General features: G+C 45.2%; 4 protein-coding genes across 6 annotated transcripts in view; 1 reads left to right on the top strand and 3 right to left on the bottom strand.

Moving 5' to 3' along the window:
* Nucleotides 1-721: 721 nt before the first annotated feature.
* Nucleotides 722-12,824, bottom strand: LOC121590009. Its single transcript, XM_041909328.1, has 2 exons — nt 12,478-12,824; nt 722-2,590 (listed from the first exon to the last, which is right to left on the bottom strand). The coding sequence occupies exon 1, from the start codon at nt 12,821-12,823 to the stop codon at nt 12,485-12,487; it is 339 nt and encodes a 112-aa protein (XP_041765262.1). The 5' UTR covers nt 12,824; the 3' UTR covers nt 722-2,590; nt 12,478-12,484.
* A 480-nt stretch (nt 12,825-13,304) lies between these two features.
* LOC121590008 (structure-specific endonuclease subunit SLX1 homolog) lies at nt 13,305-15,854 on the bottom strand. 2 transcript variants are annotated; one of them, XR_006004380.1, is made up of 5 exons: nt 15,473-15,854; nt 15,344-15,395; nt 15,083-15,277; nt 14,255-14,997; nt 13,305-13,381 (listed from the first exon to the last, which is right to left on the bottom strand). XR_006004380.1 is itself a non-coding variant. In XM_041909327.1 (4 exons), exons 1-4 carry the CDS (start codon nt 15,655-15,657, stop codon nt 14,305-14,307), a joined length of 1,125 nt encoding a protein of 374 aa, XP_041765261.1. In that variant the 5' UTR covers nt 15,658-15,854; the 3' UTR covers nt 13,398-14,304. The 2 variants fall into 2 exon arrangements, 1 of the variants encoding a protein (XP_041765261.1); XM_041909327.1 differs by lacking the exon at nt 13,305-13,381 and having other exon boundaries at nt 13,398-14,997.
* Nucleotides 15,855-16,298: 444 nt separating this feature from the next.
* LOC121601156 (DDB1- and CUL4-associated factor 12) lies at nt 16,299-19,349 on the top strand. Its single transcript, XM_041929955.1, has 3 exons — nt 16,299-17,705; nt 17,800-17,988; nt 18,086-19,349. The coding sequence occupies exons 1-3, from the start codon at nt 16,638-16,640 to the stop codon at nt 18,242-18,244; spliced, it is 1,416 nt and encodes a 471-aa protein (XP_041785889.1). The 5' UTR covers nt 16,299-16,637; the 3' UTR covers nt 18,245-19,349.
* Nucleotides 19,350-19,808: 459 nt separating this feature from the next.
* The window catches only part of LOC121601139 (GTPase-activating protein), a 29,086-nt gene continuing 22,716 nt past the window's right edge, over nt 19,809-26,178 (bottom strand). For both annotated transcript variants that reach the window (XM_041929937.1, XM_041929944.1), the window contains 2 exons: nt 24,675-24,829; nt 19,809-24,584 (listed from right to left, as the gene is read on the bottom strand). In XM_041929937.1, the coding sequence (XP_041785871.1) occupies nt 23,918-24,584; nt 24,675-24,829 (822 nt within the window). In that variant the 3' untranslated portion in view covers nt 19,809-23,917. The remainder of the gene's footprint in view (nt 24,585-24,674; nt 24,830-26,178) is intronic.

The following is a 26,178-nucleotide window of genomic DNA, read 5'->3' as shown; positions in this document are numbered from 1 at the left end:
GTATGCTTTCCCGTCGTTTCTATCCCCCTTCCGGTAAGGGTGAAAATTTGAATTCCAAAATCGTTAGTTTGCGAAAATCGCACGATAGCGCGTTAGTAGGACACAATAATTAATCAATTCACGGTACAGAAAGCATCCCGCGCAGAAGCAACGGGCAGTATTTGTTTTTTTTTTTTTGTGTTTGCCTTGGCGGCAACATGTTAACATAAAGGCAATTAAAATAATTAAAATATTATTTGGGCAAACTTTTGCTTTGGCTTTGGCAGCTTTCAAGCAAACAAGCGCACGTAAGCGATCATTAGTTGTACCTCGCCGGGTATGTGTTACAAGCTTGTTTTTGATTTATTTGGCAAATCTGCATTGTTTTGCTTGTTTTGTTTTTTTGAGCCACTTGTTAGTTTGTTTGTTAGTTGTTTTAATAAAATGTGATGATTATTTTTAATTTTTTTTTGCAATCTTTTCATTTTGAAACTATTTTTGGGTGGGCAGAAAATTAAAGCTTTTGCTTGTTTTTAGCTGTGCAACATATTTTTTCTTCAGTTTATAACATTTAACCCACTCAAAGATGCAATGATTCGCTACTAATTACTTACCCATATTATTATCCTTAATATGTCATTTAATACTTTTTCCGTGTGTGTTCTTCAGTGTTTCTTTCGTGTTTCTGTCAAGCATTTTTTTTAACAACAAACAACACACAAAACACATCTTTTTGTTTCTGTTTCAATGAGTTACACCTTAGATCGTATATTTGTATGACATATGTTACACTATTTACAGCTTTTTGGGGCGGAGGGATCTACATGCCCGTTTTTAAATACGCTTACATTACATTGTCTACTGGTACGGGGTACGTGGTACGGTTCGTAAATCGATCAATAAATAGCTTACAATTAACCTTGTTTGAGCATACGTTTCCTACGACCCTTCATAGCGTGCAGGAGTTGTAAGAGTGTGGAACGATGGGCATTACAGCAAAGAACATTCTAAACTCTCCGTGTAATTTGTAATTAATTTCCCTGCCCATTTTGGTGTTTGTTTTATGCTCCCTCCTCCGCGAGACTCGACGCAAACAAAAGGGGCACTGGTAAAAGGTACTTAAAACTAAAGAAGAAAAAACAACACTCCCGCGCCCGCACAATTTTGTTGGTAGCACCTTCGAGAGAGAGCCAACATCCGCCCATAAAATTGCCCATCTGCACCCTTTTCCTCTTAAGTTGCGAGAAGGGGGAAGCAAACAAAAATAAACCCCCAAAACAGAACAGAAATAAACAGTTAGCAGAGCAATTGCTGTACCTGGAAATAGTATAAATACTATCCCCTATAACGATTCCTATAACACACTGACGGTGCTGATGATGGCGAAAGAGGGAAAAGAAACGATCATCCCTTTTTCTCCGTTTTTCAAAGCGAGGATCATCCACGATCAATTACGTTAGGGGGTTGTTGTGCTGAACAGAATCGATTCGCCTTGCTGAGAGAAATTTCTCCTCCCCCCCCCCCACCAAAACCCACACGTCACGTTGCTGCGAAGGGGTTTTACTTTTCTTTTCAATTACTTTAATTGCCAAAATCAACGGCCTGGGCTGGAATGAATGATGTACCTTTTCAGCGGGTTTTCCCCATAAAACGAACGCGAATCTTAAGCCTTAAGCTACCGATCATCCTCCAGCTGGGCTCTGGTTGATTGTCTTCTGCCCTAATCCCTCACCTCCCTATAACATGTGATCGATCTTAGCTGTGTGTTACAATAGTTTTAAAAGAAATCAGCAGCACACAGCTACCCCGAGTAGCTGCCAGTGTGTTGGTTTCCTTCTCCCTACTATCGGTATTTGTCTTACCCTGCTCGTCGCTGTTTTTAATCATCGTCACTGAATAGTGCCCGGGTGTGGAAAGAGCTTTCATTACTTTGTGTGTGTGGCGTGTGGCCTCCCATCAAAGCCCGATAGAAGCAACTCGATAAAGCAAAAAAAAAGTAGACCGTTGTCCGGTAAGATCACTTTAAAGCAAACAAAATCAACGGCAACCTTTAACAAAAAAAAAAGGCAAACGATTACACTATCTTGCTGCTTCTGCGTATGGTTCGTTCCGCTGGACAGCTTCCTTCCTGCTTCAGCTTCTCCTACTCTTCCTTCCCCAGTCCCGTAGTGGAGTGTTTCAAGGGTGTGTGTAGGGGAACAAACGAACAAACGGTACGGAACCGTCCGCAGGCAATCCCGCGGAAACGTTGTCCCGGTTGGGAGTTTTGCGATTTAGAACGTGGCTTAGAGGGGGGGGGGGGTGGTTTTGCCAAACCCCGCGGCAGAGGCAGTGCACTTCCGCACACACGGAATTGAATTTATTGTATAGTAGCTTGCGTTTGTGTTGTGTGCTGCTACCGTTTGTGATGTGGATTGCAGTTTGTTTTCTCCTCTCTTTTTCTGTTGATGCCATCCTTGGGCTCAGCTTGGCAATCGGGTTGGCGGGTACGGTTTTAATCGTTCCGTTCGTTTTTTTCCCTCCACTCGTTTGGGTCGGCATCCGTTTTGGTGGGATGGTCAGTCCCCGCTCACTGGACTGTTGCGTTTTTGCTTTTTTTTTGCAGTATATTCTGGGAATGTTAAAAAAAAAACAGAAAAAGAAAGACAATTGAGTACCATTTGCGAAGAAGTGGTCGTGGCTGGTATGGTGGTGGTCATTTCCATCAAGCGATCAAATCTGCATCTTTGCTGTATCTTTATGACTTCATTATGAGTCCCTTTTCTCTCTCTCTCTCTCTCTCTCTCTCTCTATCTCTCTCTCTCTCTCTTTCTCTCTCCTGCCTTTTCTGGCCACGTTACCACTCGTAACGACTCGCTTGCCCCGCTGCCCCAAAGGTAAGTGACGGGGAAGTGGGGGCAGATAACGAGCGTAAGGGTAGAGTTATTTAAATCAGTTCAGCACCACAAAATTAGGCCAACACTCTAGAGCGATGATCACTTCCGTGGCGACAGTGTATGACTTGCCGGAGGGAGGGAGGGAACACACACACACACACCTCTCGGCGGAGAGACATAGAACCGATTATGCATTCCGCACAGATCGATGGAAATGTATGCTAGGGAAGCAGCGTAGCGGTTAATTGAATGCAAAGAAAGGCGCGAAAGAAAGGCCTAAACATAGGCATGGTGAAGGGGGGGGGGGTTAAGTACAAGCACAAACGCACATTGGTAGGGGAGAAACCGGCGGTACTGGAGACAATGATGAAAACGGGTATTATAATGATCCTGGCATGTTCGTTCCTGCCGATCGATTGGTGTTCCAGTGCATGGTAGTTAGCATGTTATTTGTTTTTTTAAATATGAAAATTATTTCTTGTTAAAGAACACCAACAGAGACATCCTGAGTCATAGGAGTAAGATTTGTTGAATTTTTGGAAAATAAACAACAAAATATTACATTCGAAATCTTCTGGCAATTTCATCATTGAACCTAACTTTTTTTACAGATTCCATAGTAAAAACCATTATTGTCCAGTTACTTTGAATAGTTTGGCAGTGTTGCTTTGAATTTACCGGAAATTTACCAGGCTTGCTTTGACATGCTTTGGAATGAAGCTATCGTTCTCGCTGCCTTCTGTTGGGAGTACAAACACTTGAACACCACTTTAAAGTGAGCCAAAGCAATTTTTTTTTGTAAAACTTTTAAAACTTGACGCTGCTTCTTTGTTAAAAAAAAGAAAAAAAAAACAAAATATTTACCCACCGTCGAGTCCACTCCGTTATCAAAAATGTATTGCCAAACGAGACAAGACGGACGGATGCATGGAGCTAATGAACCGCTCCTTACCATAGCACGGCAATTTAATACATGGTCTGAGCATTCTGATTTTACCCTAACTATCAGATACGTTAAAACGAAACTTGCGTTTAATTTTTAACCTTTGGTTTAACCCGGCACAACCCCATAGACGTAGAGTTAAAGGTAGAGATAGGGTAAAATTAATATTATATTTAAATTGTCTCAGCCAAATCAAGCAACACAAATATGGATACAGATCAATAAATAAACAAATAAATAAATGAATAAATATAATAAATAAATATAAAATTAAGAGATTTAATTCCCATCGAGAAAAATATCCCAATAGAGTGCTTAAACCCAGGGACTGTGTAGGAACGAGGTCAAGTGTTAGCCAAAATCGGTTTGGCCATCTTGGATGCCCTTTGACAGCAGCAACAGCCCTGGAAAACTCATCAAACCATTAAAACCATTATTATTAAAAGAGGCATCAATACATTTGGTGAAACATACAATACTCAATTTACAATTTTCTTCTGATGATTAGACCGATTTATCATTTTTATTACAATTAAAATTTGAATCGGAAAGGGCTGTTAGATGTCCAACTGCCTGTAACGAACTTTTGGCTACTTGTCCAATCGTTCTACATTACTTGACCTCGTACCTACACTGTCCTTGGCTCAAACCTCAAAAGCCAACGCGTATGTATCATCGGGTCAAATACTTTCCGATGCTATTTCTGTGCGCTAGGTTTGCAACTTTAACGCTGATAATTGTGATGTAGCACCAATTACAAAAAAAAAAACAGCTGCATGAATTGATTACGTTACTTAGTTAGTATTTACACAATCACATCTATACTGGGACCGATGTTTTAAATCATCTGTTGATTGCTGTTACCTTCATAAGCCTCGCCGGTGTGCTCTTTTCTGATGAGTTTATCAAAATCAACCACAAAAAAACACACACACAAACCGCCCATTTAAAGTAATTCCTATCTATTTAACCAACTAAACCGTTGCCCTACCTCTGGCTCACCTCATTTCTAATCTCCTTTTAATACGTACCAGCTTTTTTTCCCCTGTACAACAGCTGTCTAATGCGCCCCCCTTACAAAACCAAAAACGTGTGTAACAAAATCAATACACATCAACCAACACAGCAAACTCAACAACAGCAGTCGGCAACAAACACTACACCGTGTAACCGCCGTGTATTGGGTATATTGCGAATCACAAGCCACCGCCTGGTTCATCTCTTACACTCTCTCTTGCCTTGTTGCGTGTGTTGCGTCTGTACAATGAGGTTAAATGTGGTCTGGTCGCGACTCTACCTCCGAGGTGGTGGCGGCAAGCCAGAACAACCGAGCCAAGTCTGCGATGTAGGCTACATTGAGGTAAAAACATTCCGTTAGCGTGTCTGCACGGTGTCTTCTACGGTTCGTCTCACCCCGCTCAACAATGAAACGGGATTAGTTTCGGCGAGCGATAGTTACTTGACCCACCAGTCAGTCAGTGTTCCCATCCGGAAGATGCACACACGCACGAGACGCAGCTTCGGTCTAGGGGAGGAAATTTGGGATGTGACTTTAATTTAGAATCAATACAGAAGCTAATTCCCCGTCAAAAGTGTCGGAGCGTTGTGATGTCACCCAATTAGTCGCTTCATTGCATCACACGACCTGCCAGCTACCAGCTCAATGATCAAGTTCAAGTTCATCTTAGCGTTCGTCGTTCGGTATGTTTTTTTTTTCCTGCGCAAAATGTAGGTTAATTTGATTGCCACTCACAAACACACACACACATACCTGGGATGACACCTTGGTACGCGATGGAGCGGACGCAATCGATCCGGTGCCGTGATTATGCCCTCCGCATCGAGAAATTACGTACACAAAGTGTTTGAAGTGGTACTGCTGTTAGGAAGACACTGGGTAGAGGTGAAGGAAGGGCTAGCGAGGTAACTAGAAATTAGCTTCATTTCATCATCCCGTCCCGGCGCCAGAAGTAGTGCCGTGCCCGGCCCCGTCAAATGGTGGCATACATTATTAAACAATTTGTCAAGCCAGCTGCCAGCTGCCGTTCCGGTTCCGTGTCCGTGGGCGCATTTGTGTGTGTGTGTGTGTGTGAGAAAATGTGTCAAGATGTTGTCGTAACCCCCCTTCCCGCCGGACGTAAGCCTTAGCACTTTGCCACAGAGTTGGGTGGAAGAATGGGAGGATGGTGCATGCCCGTGACGCCACCATCGTAACGCTATGATGAAGCAATCAGTTAAGCAGGCGTTAAGTGTAACCGCCTAGAAAAAAAGCCATTTCTTTCGCTCGTTTTTTTTTGGTATCAAAGTTACTCCAAATTATCTCATTTACGCTCGTCGACTTTGTAATGTTTCCGTTGCTTGCAACCGCAGGAAATGATGAAAGAAATGGCTCTTCAAACGCTCCAGGTCTACTCAAAGCTTAAAGATGTCTGCGATGCACGATCGTGTGCGATCGAGGTTTAACCTTTTTGTTTTGCTTTTGTTTGGGTTTTAATTTTTTTTTCCTATTTAAAGCACATCTAGTTTAGAGATGATTTTCGAGCTCTAATTTGAATGTGGTAAACAGAAGGGTGGAAAACAACATTATACAAAATGGGCTAAACGGCTTCTACCGGTACCGATCGAGCGACTACGACTAGCGTCCAGTGAAAGTTACAGCAGGTAAGCAATTAATGCTATAAAGCCCGTTGTTGAAGGGCTGGTAAACATGATAATTGCTGAATGATGCTGTTAACGTTTTACTGTCTTCAAAGGTGTGCTCTGCCAGTCTTCTGGCTTCTGTGTGGCAAAAGCTCGCCAGCATCAACCAGCCTTTAACCAGTCTGGTGGAGCATGAAACAGCCCGGAGGGAGCTATTTTTCGAGTTTCTAATAATACCGCCCATGGCTGAGGGGAGAACGTGAAGAATGATTACGATGCAGGGGATGGGGAGTCCAGTGCCGGTTTTTTGCTTGCTTAATTTCATCCATCCCGTCCCTCCGCGTTAGGACGGAATTATGGAATGATCCAGTCCAGCAGTGATGATGATATGTTAATAATAATCTTAGCCTTAGCGTTGCTTTCTCCCATTTTCTGCCACGGGTAATGTTTAGGCAGTGGCGAAAGAAAGCGATGACAAACAGCGCGATGACATCATTGCATCAAAAGCTAAAGCCGTATCAGCTTTATTGATTGTCCCAAGAATTCTGTGCCCCCAATTTAGAAGCATAGAAGCGTACAGAAAGCACACTAATGTTACATTATTATGGGAAAAGATTAAATTGTACACAAATTAGATCACGCATGCATTAACCTCGAAAACCTCGAAAAATCGAACTGGTAATTATCGCTCTGATAAGACGCACATAAATTGTCTCTATGTGAATAAGTGAGTGTGTGTGTGTGTGTGTGAGGTTAGAAAAGAGGGGCGGATATAATGAAATTTGCATACCTCCAACCCGAACACGGCCCCGAAAAAAGTCGATAAATCTATAATTGGTCGATTGGCTTTTTATGGCTTTTTTCCCCCTCCCGTTTGCTTCTATCGGAAGTGAAACTGACCCGTGGTGTGTGAAGAAAGTAGCAGCAGCAGCAGTAGGTAGGGTAGGTGAGTGAGTAGCATATTTGTTCCTTTATTTGGGAACCATACTTCATTGATTTCTCCAATTCAGCCAATTAGCATAGGTGTTTGGCCCTGTCCTATCATCATCATCTGTTTATTTATTTACACCAGCTAATAAGGCGCCCGTGTCGAGTCGCCCAGTAATGTAGAACACAGCGCAGCGTTTGAAAATGCAGCGAAAAAATGCTTTAGTTTAAAATTGGAAAATTAGGAAACCACATTCCTGTGCAACATTCCTGCTGCAACACCGCGTCGTCACGTTCCTTTCGAGCCGCATTACACGTATCACCAACCCCGAGCTGCCCATCGCTGCGCCTACTAGTTTGATACGCGCTTCGATCAAAAGATTTCAACGCGCGCGCGTCGCTTAGCAAGCGACGAACCCGCTTCCGCGTAGCCCTTTGCGCGGTGCTTTACGCGACAGGCGGAACGCGCCAACACGTACGCACTGTGGTACGGTGCGTGGTTCCCATGTTTTGTTTTCCTTTTTTTATTTTATTTTGGGGCGGGTGAGAAGAGAATTTCATTTTTCACGCCGGCTTGCGGTAGTATTCGTTATGCAAATTTAACCAAACCGTCCACTGACCCGCAGGTGCCGGGTTTTGGAGGGGGGAGCGGTTGGGAAAGACAATACACACCACCCGATCACGTTTTCGATTATTTTCACCCCGGCTTTTTTTCGATCGCTTCCAATTGAAAGCGAACCAGATCGTCGGGCCCGTTAGCCAGTTTTATGCGCTTCCGTGACGGAGCTTGGTGAACAAAACCTAAACTTCCACCAGCCGTTTATGGGATACGCGTAGCCAAATGGTACGTCCTGCACAGCGTTTCGCACCGGTATCATCGAAAGTGTCCCACTACCCGGTGCTGGGGAGCTATTTAGCGGGGTTTCACTTTTTCACACACCACATCACCTGACTGACGCGCCACAGCCCAGCCGACCGGGGCAGAAAATCGAAAAACCCGGACGTACCGAAATTGGACGCTAAAATGATGGTAACAAAAAAAAAATGGCAGCCAAAATAAAGCACGAACGAACCGCCGCCTCACACAAACAGATTCACTTGGTGCATATTTAAATAACGCGTCATCGCTGTCAAGCGAACGTACTTTCCCTTGCATTCGTTCGGCTCAGTGTCGCCCGTCGGTGGCACCGTGACTGGCACCGTAAAGGAAACGTTTCCTTCTCTCGTTGCAATATTCTTACCAAAAACTGCAAACACCTGCACCTCCCATTCACTTCCCTTATTGCTTTCCGTGCTCAGTTTTTGATTATGTTTCCCTTTCACTGCGCTTAAACGCACTCGGCAATAACGCAGACACCGGTACGATCATTCCCACGCACACACACACACACACACACACACACACACACACACACACACACACACACACACACACACACAAAAAGGCATATGGATCGGTGGTGCGATTAACTTTTAATATGCTTTTACCAGCATGCCAACGGTGGCCAGTGGGCTGCTGGAGGCTTTCCAGCACACGGTGAATGACGGCTGCAAGCATGTTTTTGTTGTCCTCCCCTTTTCCCTTCATGCATCGCAAGGTTCTCGTCTCAAGAAGAGAGGGAGGTTCGTCGTCTCGCCACCCAGCTGCCGTGTCTGTCGGGCAAGGGCAAGCTGTTCCTCCCACCGTTCAAAGCGAACAATTGTGCATGTTCCGACCAGCTCCTTCCGTTTTCCCTTCAGAATAACCGTTTCCGTTGCTATCGTTTCGCTGCCTTGATAACAAAGCTGTGAACAACAGCGCCAGTGCTGGGCCCGCGTGGCTCACAATCTTTACATGGCTCACTGACCCCAAGGGGGATAAGGGGTGAGGCGCATTTTATCACCGGAAAATTCTGCCCACTCCGTTCAGAATTGACCATGAGATGGATGGAAGAAAGCAATGGAAATCTGAAGCCATTATTCTTCGGTTCCGGTACACGGACTGTGTGGTATGGTAAGCCGTTAGCTACTACATGTACGCATGTTAACTTATGCGCAGCAGTACACCGTTTCTGTGTGACACGCAATGTGTTCTGGGAGAATAATTACACCACACGCAATGGTTTGCGCGAATCAGTGCGCAGGAAATGCAATGTGCACCTGGAGGTACGCTTTTGCTGTTGCGTGACTGCAGAAGCTCTAATGGTCATCTTAAGAATGTTTCTACTGCTGAATGGGGTACTTTTTAGCTATATTTTGAGCAAAAAATGCCGCCTATTAGCGGTTAATGGTAATGGGAAATGTTATTCAAACCACTTTAACGTTTGCATTAAAAAAGACAATTTTTCCCATTTTTCATAGAATTATCTTAACCTACAGTAAAGAAACGTTAATTTAATCTTTTTAAATAGTATCTCATGAGTCAGCAGACAAATGTTGACACCTCTATCAATGGAATTCTAACCATGATGACCAAAAAAGGCGAAGCAACTTCGTTTAGAAGCGTGCGCGATCAAAGAACGGCATCCCTGTAGCGTCTGAAACGGACTCCGTGCGGCAGTTTGTGGACGTCGTGTAAGTCTGTGTCGGAATTTACAACATCTTTGCACTATTAGACAATAATAAGAGCATCGAATGAAAGCCCCGGTGCCGAATGGCCGAGCGACCCTGAGCGACAAGAAGCTTCAAATGATGCTGAACGTGAAGACCGAGGCACATGTGGCTACATTGCTGCGTTAGCTTGGCCGGGAGGTCGGTGCAATCGTCCCCTGGGACCTGGGAAACATGAACAAACATATCAGGAAGCTGAAATCGCGTTCACTGGCAACGGTAAGCAATGACGCCTAAACTCAACTCGATAATTTTAAGCGAATTTCGGCGAAATTTCGATATAACACCCTAGTCCGTGAATCGCTCCAACATCCCCAAGCAAAAGCTCTACTACAAACAAGTTTGTCGCGAAAGCTGAGTAGGTAGATCTTAAAGCCATGCCTACATGGATGACTTTGTTCGCCATGGTAAACATTCTGGATAACTGACGAAAGGCAGCTTTGGCAAGGTCGTAGATTTATGTTTGCAAGTAAGCTTGAATAATTTACCTTCCAAAAGATGTTTGTGGAAATAACTTATCTCTCTTAGTTTCATTAAAGCCAGCCGAATAAATGACATTTTTGTTCATGTGAATATTATTTATTTATTAACGAAAGAAAGAGCGATTTTGAGACCTTAAACCGATTGTCCTCATTGGCCTCTTTCAAGATTCTTACTCAAAGCACAATTTCCAACACAATGAAGGTATCGTAAATAAATATTTGGGATGGAACTTTAGTAAATTACTTCTCTGTGTATCTTCGAAAAATATTCAAATTGTGACAAGCGACGAACTGCACTAAAATTTCATCGTTCATCATACCCTTCCCAACACCTCAATTGCGCATTATTGTACCGTTTCCCCTAGCGTTGTTTAGTTAATCACGATCCTGCACCGAGGGCACATACATGTTGCCCGCCTCATTCCACCACTATTCACTCTTCAGTGCCGTTTGTGAACAACGGCAACAACCAAACCCCCAAACAACACTTTCATTTATCAACATAAGCGTCCTAATGATACTTCCGTTGGACAGTGAGACTCAGTGTCGCTCGTCCATTACCATTACACTGCTTACTTGCCTTTGCACTTGCTGCTAGGCCTTCTGCTGGGCGAAAGGCACACAGATCGCACTTGGACACTTTCGACCATCAGCATCAAAACACGGAGAGATTCCAGCGACAAACGCCAACCGCTGCTGCCCTTTCGTACTTTCTTCTTAACGTTTTTTCCCGTCATCTTTTATTTGGATTCGTTTTTCCTGTCCCTGTTTTCCCCGCACTTAGGTCGGTCGAAAGGTAAGGTAAGTGTGAAATCGAATAAACAAACATTCTTCGCGTACAAACAAACACGATCTCTCAACGATCTCACTCGGCGGCAGGTGATTAAGCACACACACACACACCCACACGTGTTAAAAATAACTCATCCCACCCCCGGATCGGTAATGATCTGCGTTATGGTGCCGTTCTTGCAACTGCAGTTGCATTCTTCCTAATTTCTTTTTTCTTTGCTCGTTTTTCATCGATCGAAAGCGGAAAACACTAGCGGTAACAATCGATCGACGTCGACTTTTTAATAGTGCTCAAAATTTGGGTCAGCACAATCGCTCGCTAAGAACAAGTGCCAGAGCGTGGATTTATTTTGGGACGCTCTTTAGCGTGCCTGCTTTCGAGGTCACTTTTCACACCCTCCCCCCTTCACCTCGCAATCTCTCGCCCGCCACTGCCAGATTCGATCCGCTCGGCCGGCATTTTCCGCATCATTCGCGCAAGAAGCGGGACGGATGGAGTTATTAAAGGAAAAACTCGTACACAAATTGTAAAGACAAAGCAGTGGCTAGGTCTGGGGAGGGAGGTAAAAAAAAAAATAAAGCTCATAAATGCGAGAAACGTGCGCAAAAGAAGAGAAGGAGCAGTAGTGGTTGGCGCCATTATTTGTAGTCGAATTTTTACTCTCGTTCGGATCGAGAAGCGGATCGAATGAAAATCGCGATGAGGCACCACAAGCGCAGGTTTTTTTTGGGGGGAGGGGAGAGAGGAAGACAGGTTATTTAATGAAAATTCCTCCCGGTGAGCGCGTCCTTTCTTCGCCCTGTTTCATCACTTCCGAAACAAGCAGGGGTGCCGGGGGACTGATCGATGATCGATGTTATGTCGATCGTACCAGCAGTCGAACGAAACAAGAGAATAACGAACAAACAAAAAAACGGGTACACCGGATTAGGGCAGGGTGCCGTGGTGGAGCCGGCGGCCGACGTCCGGCGGCACAACAATTCACCCAGAAAAAAAAACACAGAAGCCACTTTCTTTTTGCGCCAAATACACCGTTTCCATACCGACACCCGGACGCCCGGTGACGCGCCGAAACTCCAACGATCGACCGGTTTTGGGACCCCATTTACAAGGCAGCCGTGAATAAATGCATTGATCTCCAAGCCCCACCCCCCCCCACCCCCCGCTAAACCGGGGTGAGTAGCAACCAGCTCCGTCCACTGTTTGAAATGTGTGTCATTATTTGGCAACAGGACTCGTCCAACTTACCTTTACCTCACAGGCCGAAGCTAAAGTCTTCGCCGCTTTCGTCGCTCAGCACGTCGAAAAAGTCGGAACTGTCGTCGCCGGCGTTCGGCGGCACGAACGCACCACCGAACACGTTGTCCAGCCGCTCCTCCACGCCCATCTGGGTCGCGATGCCGTAGATCAGCCGCATCAGCACCAGCCGGACGAAGTTGGGCGTGTTCGTTTCCCGCGACTCGTAGTACAGCTGCTTGAGCGTTTTGCGCGACGGGCCTCGCCGCCGGTTCGGGAAGCGGCGCCGCGCATCGCACACACTTGCGACGGCCAGCAGGACGATCAGCCCTATCGCGAACAGCTGACGGGTGTTCATGGTTGGCGGTTTGGGTTTGGTTCTGTTCTGAGCGCGTTGGAAGAGTTCACACCACACGGTCTGTCACACGGCGGGGTGTCTTTAGTGCACTTGCACACGATTTCACACGCTTCTTTACGGCACTAAACGCACAGTTAGGGTCGTACGGTTTGCTGTGATTTGAATTTGACGGTTTCACTTAGGTCTCGTATTACTTTCCGATCGAAGCAAATTGATCAGTAGTGTAAGCTGATGCTAATCCAATGCACCTAACATGCAACTTGTTGCAACAAACCGGAAGCAAACAAAGCAAGCGGACGGTTTCTTCTGCGCAGGCTCGGCCTCGTGCTACTAGACTGGTTGCTAGGGACAGAATGATCACCGGCAGCTAAGATCGGTACCGTGGTAAGCTCCGGAAGCTCGTTATTGCCATTGCTCCCCGTATGGCGCTCTTTCTCTCTCTCTCTCTCGCTTTCTTCTCACGCTCTCCCAATTTTCCACCCCTTTCAAAGCAGTACGGGAGAAATGTTTCTCGCTCAGGGTTGTCCAATACACAAATCGGGGCTTTCTTCAGAGAAGCTGACATGAAATTGAAGGAAATGTTAAACATTAGTAACAAGGGACTGTATTATTTCATGGTACATTTTTTTTACCCACAATCTTAAACCAGAGTACACTCAAGCAACTATTTCGATGGATTGGGCAGTGTTAAACTGTTCAGCTTTGTTTTAAAAGACGGCGACTTCATTATTTGGGCAGAGAACTGCATTTTGTTTTTTTTTTTATTTAGTCTTTATAGTGTTCGGTTATCTATTTATTTATTATTATTAATTTCAGTGCGGAAGAATCGTGCTTTTGATGCATCGAGAACCGTTGTGTGTTTTATAGTAATTCCGAGAAGATTTTTCTTTTCTCGTATCGTCCCGTGCTTGACTCAATCTTTACCTTAAAGATCTGAAATGTTTAACCATTTACTCATATTCTCAGCAAAACCTTTCACTGATAATATGCGTACTGTTGGCTGTAGCTCATAGGATTTAAGAGTCGTTGCCGCTAAATTTTGACTCTAACTCACCTATTTTTGTCTCTAAGGCACCAATTGTTTGGCTGTGAGTCAATCGCTTTATTTACAAAATTTAACTGCATAACTGTTAAGCCAATTTTGGAAGATTTAAAGCAGTGAAAAAAGTTGGCATGTATTTTCAGGTCTTCTTTTCACAAGGAGGCTAACACTGCTAAAGTTCCTGCATTGAATTTGCTCAGCATTTTATAGCTTTTATATCAAAATTTAAACGTGATTTTACACTGAAATACCGTTGTCTAGCTCCATTCTTAGAATGATACCAGACAACACAGCGCTCGACAATGCAACGAATCTCGATGATGTGACTACATAACATGTGCCACACATTACTTATTATTTAATAATCTAATAGTGGTAGTAGATCTTACCATATGCTTCTCTTTAAAGCTTCCACTTCCTTCAACACACGGCACCCAGTTTATTCACCTTCATCCGACACCTCATCCAACACAACTGGGTCAACGTTGTCTGTATCGTCTACCAAATCGCTACAACCGTTCGCTTTGCGTATGATGTCACCCCACAGAAAGTGCCCCTCGCAGTGCGGACAGTCGCCTTCGACCGGAACGTACTGACCCGGTTCTAGGACCAGTTCGGCCAAACACTCCACATGACAGGCCAACGGACATCGTGACTGTAAGCATCTTAAAATTAAATCACCCTGCCTCCGTTCAGCGTCCCCCTTCTCCTTCTCCTCCTCCTGCTCCAGCATTAGCTCACCAGCGCAGATGGTACACTTTTGCGCCGTAGATTGTGAAGCATGCTCTCCTTCTGCCCTGCCGTTGTCACTCTCGGAGTCAGAACTAATCACCACACTCTCGTCGGCTGGCATAGTTGTCGCTGGCATAATCGGTGGCACACTGGGGCGGTTTACAGCAGCACCACTGGCATCATCGATTTTCTCACCACCCATTACAAGCAGATCGTACTCATCGAAATCGTAATTGATCGCTATTTTACTATTCTTCGCCCGATTCGATACGGTTTGTTTGGCCGGTGGCGGATGCACAGTGTGCCGCCCTTCAATCGGTTGCTTCTTCGCTTTCTTCCGCCTCACCTTCTTGATACGACCGAAACAGATGGGCATGTGTAGGGGTGGCTTTTTCCCAACCTGAAACGAGGATTAGATACGGCGGTTTTAAGATATGGCGGAAACGCGCGCGGAATGTAGCCGCCGGTAGCGTCAATCGACGTGCCTCGAATTCCCGATGAAATTCATCCGCAAACCAGCGGACGACGAGTGGCAATCGGTTCCACGGTCCCATTCGCAACATCTCCGTCAGTATGCGAAAGTTGTACTCGAAGTTCGATTCTTTGCGTAACTTTTTCTGCAGCTCGGGGATTTGCTTAAGCCGGCGGGAAACGCGAGGCTGCTGCCATGCCCATTCGAACTAGAAAAGAGACAATAGCATTTACTTGCGTTTCCTATTAGACTGTTTTCTCTCCTTCAAACCTACCCGTAGTGCAGAGATGTTGTTCGGAAAGCCATGTACAATTAGCACCATCGTCCTGGGAAAAGGCAAATGAGAAAAAAAAAACAAATTAAAACAACAAAGCCGGCCAAGCTGAAATAGAGGATGCATTACCATGGACCACGGTTGGATGTTCGCCTAGCACCGCCAGCATCTTCTCCACGATTATGTTGCTTTATGCGTCGGTTCGGATCAACAGTATAGCCAATGTAGGTGCGACCGGCAAATTTGGGATTGGGGCTTTTGCTCACCAACAAATACACACCGTAAAAATCTTCTATCTCTTCCACGCTCTTCATGTTTAAAACACATTGAAACTGATGCAAACAACACGACACTTAAACAAGACACAAAATACACATGTAATGACTGTTTCGGCAATAGATAAAGGAAAATTAAAGCTCAATTAAAATGCGTATGCGGAACCAAAGGAAGCGGACGCACATCGTTTGTTTTTAAATTGTAAATCACAACAAAGCCTGCACTATGTTCGCTTTGTGGGTCATTCATAACGCCGTCGAGTGGAAAAAAAAACATTTTCAATAAAAATAAATCAGATCATTGTGTTAATCTCAAAGAAAAGTACCGGCTACCATTATCTTTTTTAAAATTCACAAATTTCAAAAGATTTTCCAGGAAGATTAAATAAAATTATCTCATTTTTTTTTCTTCCAAATACCACTGTCCAAGCGTGTGGTGAAGCAGTTCGTGTCATCCGTGCGTTTTCATTTCTGACGCTTTCAGGTGAAAACAAACACTCACGTTCGGAGGCACCCTGTGCTTTTGATTGTCAAATCGAAGCAAAGAATTTTTCTTACGAAAACCAGAACTGCACGACCAGTGATTTTTCTTACCAAATTTACGCCCTGCGAGCTGCGTAAAGCTGAATGTAAACATTTTTCTTTGCGTGTAATTTGACCAAAGTGAGTGATAATGTTAAAACCCGCGCTCAGGAAAAGCTACGGAAGGCCCCGTACCTTCCTATGAGAGTGGTCTGAGGCTGCTTGTGTCTCCGCTCCGTTGTCCCATTTTACCACTAGCGCCTCTCGGTGTCGCGCACTCCATCACCCCCCACACATACACATACACCCCGGCCACTACCCGTGGTGGTCAGATCCGTTGTGGTGTACACGGCGGAAGAGAAACAGCTGAATGTTGCGGTGGTTTCGGTGCACTGTTCGATACCTTAGAGGGGCGGAACGACTGGATTGACGGATACAGGGGGCAGCGCCGAAGCAGAACCAGCTGCACCACCAACCCGTGCCACACACGGTTCAACATGTCCAAAACGTTAAAGCGGCCCGTGTCGGGGCAGCGGCCGAGCTGCTACATTCCGAGCCGGCTGGAGGACCGTCGCATCCGGAACCGAACGCTGCGCCAGGAGCGCCGCCGCAAGCCGGACAAGCCGGACGACTTCGTCACGTACGAGGACAGCGACAGCGAGGAGGAAACGCCGAGCCAGCAGCACCAGGTGCTCAGCACCTCGTATAACTTCGTAGACTACATTAGAAGCAGAGAATCAGACTTGAGCGATGAGCGGACGATCGATCCGGCGTACGCCAGCAGGCACATCCTGACGCACGACATGTTTCGCGAAACGCCGATCGCGCTCGGCAACATCAACAAGGTGTTCTGCTCGCAGTGGCTCAGCAACCGGCAGGTCGTGTTCGGTACCAAGTGCAATAAGCTGATGGTGTACGACGTGAACATGCGGCGGGTGGACGCAATACCGACGCTGCCGAACAGCCACGGCGCCAGCCCCGACACGCAGTCCGGCATACACGCGTGCCAGATCAATCCGAGCCACAGCCTGCTGGCGACCGGCGCGCGCCACTCGGCCGACATTGCGCTGTACCGGTTGCCCACGCTCGATCCGCTCTGCATTGGCGAGAACGCGCACCGGGACTGGGTGTTCGATATGTGCTGGCTGGACGATCAGTTCCTGGTGTCCGGGTCGCGCGATACCAAGCTCGCGCTGTGGCGCGTCAACGAAGATCTGATGGACTTCCCGGTGGCGAAGGACGGCGAGGAGGAGGGGGACCAGCAGCAGCAGCAGCAGCAGCAGCCGGACGTTCCGAGCTATGCGCACATCTCGCCGATCGCGGTGAAGGAGTGCCGCGGAGCGCAGAAGATACGGGCCATCTGCTTCAACAAGGAGTATCGCGAGCTGGCGCTACTGTCGCTGAACGGCTATATGCATCTGTTCAACGCGGAAACGTTCTCGCAAAAGCTGTCCCGGAAGCTGCCGAACTGTCAGGAGAACGTGTGCATAGCTTGCCAACCGAACGGTCTGTATGCGGTAGGGTGTCGTTCGTACACGTTGCTGCTCGACCCGAGGACACTGCAGGTAATTGGAGCAATTATTGGACGAGAGGCGGATGGAGTGCATTCGTACACAGGTTAATGTTCGTTCCCTGCTTTCCCCTTGACAATACTCACAGGCTGTGAAAAAGATTGCATCACGCTACAGCGGCTGCGGGATACGTTCGGCAAGCTTCCAGGGCAACATCCTTACCATCGGCACTGGCATGGGAATGCTGATGTTCTTCGACATACGGGCCGGCAAATATCTCGAGTCGTGCATTAACTCTTCCCGTACGGTTGTACTGAAAGCTAGCAAAGGCTATGTGGTATGAAGGCGTTCGATTAGGGCGTTTTTTTTTTTTTTTTGTTGGGATCGAAGGTGATTAGATGAATGACACGCTCTGTTCGCTCTATTACTTTCAGGCCCAATTTCCCGACGAGGAAATTGACGGTTTCCAGCAGAACAAGTACTCGCCGGCTATCTACACGCACTGTTACGACAGCAGTGGTACGCGACTCTTCACCGCCGGCGGACCGTTACCGGCCACACTGATAGGCAACTATGCGGGCATCTGGCAATAGTAGCTTGGCCGAAGTCTATTCTCATCCGGATTGTGGTAGCCAACTGATCGCACGCCCCCCCTGGCTGCAAATGCTTTCTTGCAGCAGTAGCAGCAGCAGCAGCAACAACAACTACATCCAGCACTGTCTTCGCACATTTCTTTATTTGATACGATTATGTTTTATTATTCAGACAGTGGACTCTGTGGAAATTGTACTTTGTTGGATTCGTGATTTATTTTCTAACATTTTCTCCCTTCGTTAAAGATTTTTTTTGTTTTGACTTGGTGACATGCATCGTCCCGTGAAGTAGCCGATAAACCGTTCATCACAGGTTCAAAGCGTGTATCAATAGAAAGAGACACGCTGTTTAAATGTAACCTACTGCTAGAATGAGCCCAAACATGCGACACGGTTGAACTTAGTTTTACACTTTTTTTTTGTATGTAAAATCTACAGTTTTCATTACACATCACGTACATTAGCAAAGTATGTACCAACTGCGTGGGATCGTCTGTCTTATCTGGGGTGGTCCCGTAATGTAGCTCGCATGTATCAAGCCACGGCCAATGGAAACGAATAGTTAGAACGATGAACAAAAAAGGTCAAGCTCCAACCAACGATTGCAGTAAAAGAACACTAATTCATGTAGGACAGTGTGTTCGATATCGGTAAACGATATCGGCACTTTCCGTCGGCAGACAGAAATAGGGTTTTTTTTTGGGTTAGCTCACAAAACAGTACGGCAAATCAGTACATCAAATAGAGAAAGGAAACACGGCCCTCGTGTGAACTATAGTGTGGCGAGATAAAGGACAAACGTATTAGGTACGCTAATCGGGATAAGTTCTAACTAGGGGGCGAGTGGAAAAGTGTAGGATGGTAAACGAAGGTGTGGTAATAATGATGGTGATGTAAAGTAATTCGTGCAGAGAAATGCTACAAACAAACAAAAACGACTCAGCTCTGATACAACGCAAGGTGTTTGTGCGAAGATCCTTGATAGTTTCGTAAGTTGATCACAACAATTCGTTTAGGCAAGGTAATGATTGATGATAAGCTAGAAATTTCATAAAAAAGCTAATAAAGTCTAACTAGAAAATCATGAACAAGAGATGCAACAATACGTGTGTGTGTGTGTGTGAGTATGTTTACTATTGTGTAAAAAAACGCTCCATTCCGAAATGTACGAACGGTTGCAAACACAGTAAAGGATTGAAGTTACCCCCTTAAGTCCCTTTAGTACACTGTCTCACGGCTAGATGGCGCTGACGTCCATACATGCATTTGAAAGTTTTAGTCACAGTTTTCTAAGGTGTTAATTGAATAATGGATAATTTAATAACAATAACACCTATACAGCTTGTAGAGGTGATGTCAATGGCCTTTTTGCACATTTGCTCGAGCATGTCTATTAAGATTAATATCCACATAGGGTTGTGCAATTATGCCACACACTCGAGAAAGTATCCCCCAACTGGCAACTTTTTTTCAACTGTATTTGTTTCTACAAAGCCATACACTGATACCACCATCCATCGTTGGTTTCTTTCTTTGCAAAGAGAAAATATACTGAACCACCGTATTGTTTTCAAATGTTTGATTTCTTATCCTTTATCTCATAATCAGGAGCAGTGAAGTATTGTTTTGTAACAGTTCACTCAGTGTTTGTTTTTAAGTTATCTTTTCCACGGTCCTTCACTTACGGGCTAACAAACAAACCGACACATTAATAATGTATCTACAATAAAATTAATAATATTAATATAATAATAATAAAAATAAAAATAATAATAATAATTATATAGTTCAATCGATCTATGTATAGAATATGCGTCAATTGTTTAGCATATTTTCCTAATATTCCACAGGTTCCTCTTTTTTCAGCCCCTCGTTTCGTCTCGTCGCTCTCTCTCTCTCTCTCTCTCTCTCTCTCTCTCTCTCTCTCACACACACACACACACACACACACACACACGCACACACACTTCCATTGCTCTCATTGTGCGAAAGTAGAGTTTCCGTTTTGTTACTTTCTCCTACCTAAAATACAAATTGCCTGCTTTTTTGCTCCTCTTCCCACTACAGTATACTTCTTTGCCATCTGCTCGCACTTTGCCCTTTGTCCGCTGAACTTAATCGCCCTTAATCCCCTTTTCATTCACAATAACCGAATCTGCTGAACATTTACACAAAGAAAGAAACGCAAATAGTGTACTACAATTTTGCACTATACTCATTCTACAGCGTTCTATCGTTTTCTTAGCCACTTTTTTTACCAAACTGCCACGCAACCAAACCCAAACAAACAAAGAAACAAACAAAAAAACAACACATATTTTTGTGCAATACAGAGACGACATGTTCTGGTGATTACGACCGTGCGGGAAACGTATCGCTGGTTCCCAGAAATGGTACAGCAATTATACCAACTAGGTGCTCCAAACGGCATTAATTGCTTTCTTTAACAACTTCAACCCATCGAATGTATGATGATGTTTTAATAAAAATGTGTTACCTTTCATAATAGCTTCAAAAAGACACGTTTACCAGGGAGATGCATTTTTCGGTACACTAATATTGAGATTCGAGAAGGATAGCTCTCACCAAAGTGCAACAAGTACACTGATTGACTGGTCTTCTCTTTTCACACCAATTGTCTCGAATGCAACTGTGTAGACAGGGGTTTGCGTTTAACTTCTGATGCTTTTCTTTTTGCTGCTCCCTAATAAATAGAGTCCTCCACCCGCCGTTCGCTCATCTCACGTAGCTGTGTAGCTCTTGTACAATCACATACGCTTTTGTTTGTTTGTTTTACACTAAAATGAAAAAAAAAAGGTTGAGATGATGAACAGTTTGGTAATTTAGTAGTACCTCTCTTTACACCGCAAATATGGGTGGGATTATTCTTTGCTGATGTTTTATAATATTTTTTCTTCTTCTTTTCTTCTTCATCTAATTAGAGTTTATCTATACATTCAGTACGCTGTTTCTGTGTTTGTTTTCCCTAGTTCTGTTGGTGTGGTGTTTGTTTTCCATTGTTTTTAAAAAGGCTGCTGCTGATGCTCTATCTTACTTGTTGGTGCTCTACACATCATCAATGCTTCGACCCTCCTCCTGCTCCTCCTCCTCTCTGATGTCGAGAGATCCATTCTCATTTTCACACTGAAGAAATTCAAATTGTGGACATATTTCGGGAGCCCTTCTATCTCCCTCCCGTCGGTATATCTTACTTAGTCTACTCGCCTGTCGATGCAAATGTTGCATCTTGAGTACGAATTTGCTTTCTAATAGTTAAAACTCGCTGTGCCTGGTGCCTGGGGTGGTTTTTTGTTTGTAGTGTTACGGTGCATATAAAGTTATTTTGGTGCTGGCTTTAACCACCTTGTGTGCGCTGCTTTCTTCAACGCTCTACAGTCGCGCTAAACAACCCCCGCCGCATTCCGCTTAATGTCAACATTTAAGAAGTCATTTAGTCATATATGCATGTATAGACGTGTAAAATATAAATGAACAACAACAACAAACATCGGTCGGTTCTCGTTTCCCTCACCATGCCCAAACACATTGCTGGTGTGAAGGTGTGTAGGCGTGTGTAGAGTAGTCTTACGATATAAATTCGAATCATTTGCTTCCTTATCCTGCGGTAGGATTAAGGGATGCACCGCCACCGTACGTCCTTGGGTACTTGGGTGCGTTTGTGTCATACAACACACACACACACACACGCACGTAAAGTACAGAGTTTATTTCGGTGGTTCTCATAGCTGTGGGATGCTTTCTTGAACCCTTCTTACGGGAAATGAACTTATATATGATGATAATTGGACTTTATGGCACCCTTCTTTTTGGACAGACTCATTGGAAATTCCTATTGAATTTGTCCAAAAAGGGTGTTAAAGAGTCCAATTCTCATCATATAAAGTTCATTTTCCGTAAGACAGAGTCATGAAAGCATCACACAAGTATGATAACTCCTGACAACCCTGTAACATTCAATATCATCTGCCAGATCGTCTGCTGAATTGATTGGCCTTTTTTCTTCGGTCGGCCACAGGAATGCAGATTTATGTAAAGTTATAGCAAAAAAAAACAAAACAAGCACAAAAACAATACGCTGGCCGCTTAAATTACCATTTGAGATTGCAACCAAAATTAGCAAGCGACACCTCGACTCGGTGGACTTGATACTGTTCCTTTCGGGCACAGGCCGTGAGTAGATTCCCGCGTATAGTATAAGTCAAATGATCAGATTTGTTTTGTAGGCTGTTAGTTAAATGTGTAGGGCGGCGCCGTAACAGAATATTTAGTCTAGTTGCTGCTTATACTTATTTAAACGTTATTAATTCAGCTGATGGGGGTTTTGGTTTTCCTATTTTACATAACAGTTTTTTTTTGCGTTGTTTCACTTTCTGTGTATAGTTGAGGCAGAATCGTGTGTTACCAGTAATGCGCGAAGAATGTATAGATCCGTATTCCGTGTTGGGTTAGGTTTATGTTTAAGGGTGGGCCAAAGGAAAAAAAATACAACAAATAGCGAGCTATTCCACTTATCGCTTTAAATTTGTTCAATAAATCCCCACACCACCTGCTAACATTAAGGAGGAGGAAGAAGAACAACACAAAAACACTAACCGTTGTGTTTGTTGCGTCCGGTGTACCGGTCCCTGCTGTGGAATGGTTTGTTGTTAATCAGACTGGGGGAAATGTGCGCACAGGACACACCTTTTGTTTTGTGCAACACAGTTCGTTCTGTGTATTAATGGCTAGAGAGCGCTTAACGTACATGTGTAACGGTTACCCCAACTTCCCCCCGACGGTAATTAGTATTGCAACGCACAGTCAGGAAACTACAAAGGAATAATTTCAAAGTTTCTTCTATAAAGGCCTAAACTGTGTAAAGAAAATTGTCTAGTAAGTCCAATCAAAAGTCCACACAATTTACAATCCTGCAATGATACAATCGTTTTAAGTGTGTTGTACAACATCGAATGATTGCTAAGCCACTAGGCAGGTTTCACAGCTACAGCACACCGTGATTGTGTGCAAACCTTTGCAAAGATATCCCGTCCAAAAGTGTAAAACAAGGATTAACAAAACAAAAAAAAAAAACACGTTGTGATTGAAAACTCTCGATCGACCACACAAATACGTACTAATTTTGAGGCGCTACAAGCTTAATGCTGATTGTTTCCATTTCCCTGCTACTACCACTCGTTAACGCCATGGGCAATCAATATCGTGTCCTACACATAACTCACTATCATTCGACAGTGTTCGAACATTCAACGATTGCGCCACTGCTTAAGGCAAGAGGAGAGAGGGGATACGCTAACGTTAACGTTAACAGCGAGGGGAAAAACCCCCCTAGAAAAAGAAAGAAAACAAGCAAACCTAAACAAATACTAAATAAATTCTCCAATCTATAAAAATAAATAAATTAAACGCGTCCGTCCTATGGTTCTTTCTGTGCGCCATACGTCCAGAATACGGTCGTGTGACTGTGTGCGTGTGTGGTTACTTAATGGAAAAATGGGAGTGTGTAGTTCACATGATGATTGTCCCGTGCGGTTCAGAGCACGCGCTTTAGCACGCCCCGTCGTCGTCGTCGTCGTCGTCACCTTCGTCGAGTATTGCGTGTATCGTCGTCGCTGTCGTCGCTCGGACAGTAGGCCCTTCCTGGCCGTGTCGCCGCTAGCATTGCGTCAGCGGATCACCACCACCGTCTGCGCTGCGCACCAGCATGCCCCGGTGGGGGAAAAAGTGAGCCAAACCGGCATCGGGATAGTGCTGCGTCGTAACGGTGATGGGAGTAAGGCCGACCGTTCCGGTACCGGCACCGCCACCACCACCCATGATACCCACCGCGCTACTGCCACTGTTGGACAGGCAGGAGGAGGAGTTGTTAGATGAGGAACCGTTAACACCAGCGGTGTTAGAGGCGCCGGTGGTGTTGGTGGTGGCAGCGGCTGCAGCTGCCGCCGCTGCGGCTGCCATTACCGCGGCCGTAAAGCCGGACCGCGGCATGTGTAGATAGTTGTCGTCACCGATCGGTGCCTGCCGGCTTCCGTACTTGAGGTCGCGCGCCAGCATCGACTTGTACTTCCGGTGGATCTGCTCCAGCGTGGTAGCGATCTCGTTCAGCTTTTTGATTGTTATCCGCGCCGCCATCGGGTCCTCGTAGGCCGTACCGTTTAGGGCCGGATCCAGCACCTCCAGACTGTTGATGTTGGCAATGATTAGCGAGTGGAGCCGCTGAAGGTCCCGAGCCGGGTCGAGCGCGGTGGCCAGATCCATCTGGATTGGGCTGGAGGAAGACACGGGCGTGCAGCCGGGCGCATACTGATCGCTTTCGTTGCAACTGCAGGAAAAGGGAGATAAAGGGGAGAAAGAATTCGTTATTTACTGTTCGATTTGCTGAATCTCCTCCAACGCTCCACCAACCACTCACCATGTCCACGCGTTGTTGATGTACGCTCGGGGGTGAAAGTTTACCAGGCGAGCTTTGTTGTTTTGACAGATCTTACTGAGCAGATCGATCCACTCCTTCTCCTCCACACAGTTGGCCGTTTGTACATAGAGGGGTCGCTGGTCTCTTTTGATTATCTACAAGCAGAAAACGAAATAAATTAAATTACTGCAGCTGGACGAAGCTATCGCTATAATTATCTAAACACTATTAGGCATAGCAATAGATTTTCCAATGGAATCCCCAAATGCCGATTGGCTTCATCAAGTCTACTTGCCCGCTTTCCTAGACCCTTGGGACTCATTTCGTTCAGTTCAGTGACCCAATTTCCAGAACGGACGTAATTATAGCGGTCTAGAATATATGAAGCTTCACGAAATAGCTTCACTAGCCCAAAAAGGAGAAACACCACGGCGCATATTTCTCCTTAAAAGGGGAAGGTGGTCTGGAGTAGTGCTCGCTCCACGCTTCAAACCATAAACGCTGGCGCCATATATCACGGCCACACTGTGATGTTCTCATTGTGGCCCCTTTTCGGGAGAGCGTAAAGATTGCACGACTGCATCATCCTCGCGTCAGTGTTGATCTGCCAATTAAGAGTTGCATCGCAAATTGGGTTGCATATGTGCTCGGAATGTATAATGGAGCGAATGGCAGGCGCTTTTATTTTTTGAATCGATAATCACACATTTGCATGTTTAAAATGGTGCGTGATTGGTTTGGCGCATGCACCTCCAATTAGCAAGCATTCTCTCGCCGAGAGAGGGCTACAATTGCATACATATTAGTGATATGCACCAATGGGCGAAACAAGAGTGTGCAGCCGGATGCTGAAAGTGCCTGGTTATTAGTATTTTTAGAACAGAGCCAATACCGTATTCGATACGCTCCCTGATGTACTAACTAAGCCAAGCATTCGTAGTGTAATTGCAGCAAACACTTCATGGAGCGTGACTAACTCAGATATAAAAAAAATCACTTCTTGTGACCGAACAAATTCATTCCCGTTTTTAACTTTATTTTCATTGATTTTTTCAACCAACACACTCGTCGAAAGCACTCTAAAAGATGTAACCTTCTGTCCAATTTGTGTTTTTTTTCTTTGCTTGAAAAGACCCGTTTAAGGTTCGTGGTCTGGGCCCGTAACACACAAATTCATCCTTGGCTGACCTCGCGGTCCTTTTGCATCATTACCACCACTAGTGTGCGCGCGATTCCATGAATGGGGGGGGGGGGTTTCTTCTTCCCTTCCCATAAAAACCAACCACCTCAAGTGCGATGAACTCCGGGTGTGCGCGCCTTTGTCTTCGCAGCAGCACAGCAGAGCGTGCTAACAATGAATGAAGTGGTTGTTTGCGCGAACCAACCTGCCACCCTTCTCCCTCGTTTGCCAGAGCGAGACGTACACACACACACAAACGGCTCGGCTATGAAAACAGGCGCTTTCATGAATGGGGAAAACATTTTCCCACCATGCTTGCTGCTT

Source organism: Anopheles merus, chromosome 2R (genome assembly GCF_017562075.2).
Source record: "Anopheles merus strain MAF chromosome 2R, AmerM5.1, whole genome shotgun sequence".
Classification (NCBI taxonomy): Eukaryota; Metazoa; Arthropoda; class Insecta; order Diptera; family Culicidae; genus Anopheles; species Anopheles merus.
This window is presented reverse-complemented; position numbering and strand designations above follow the sequence as displayed.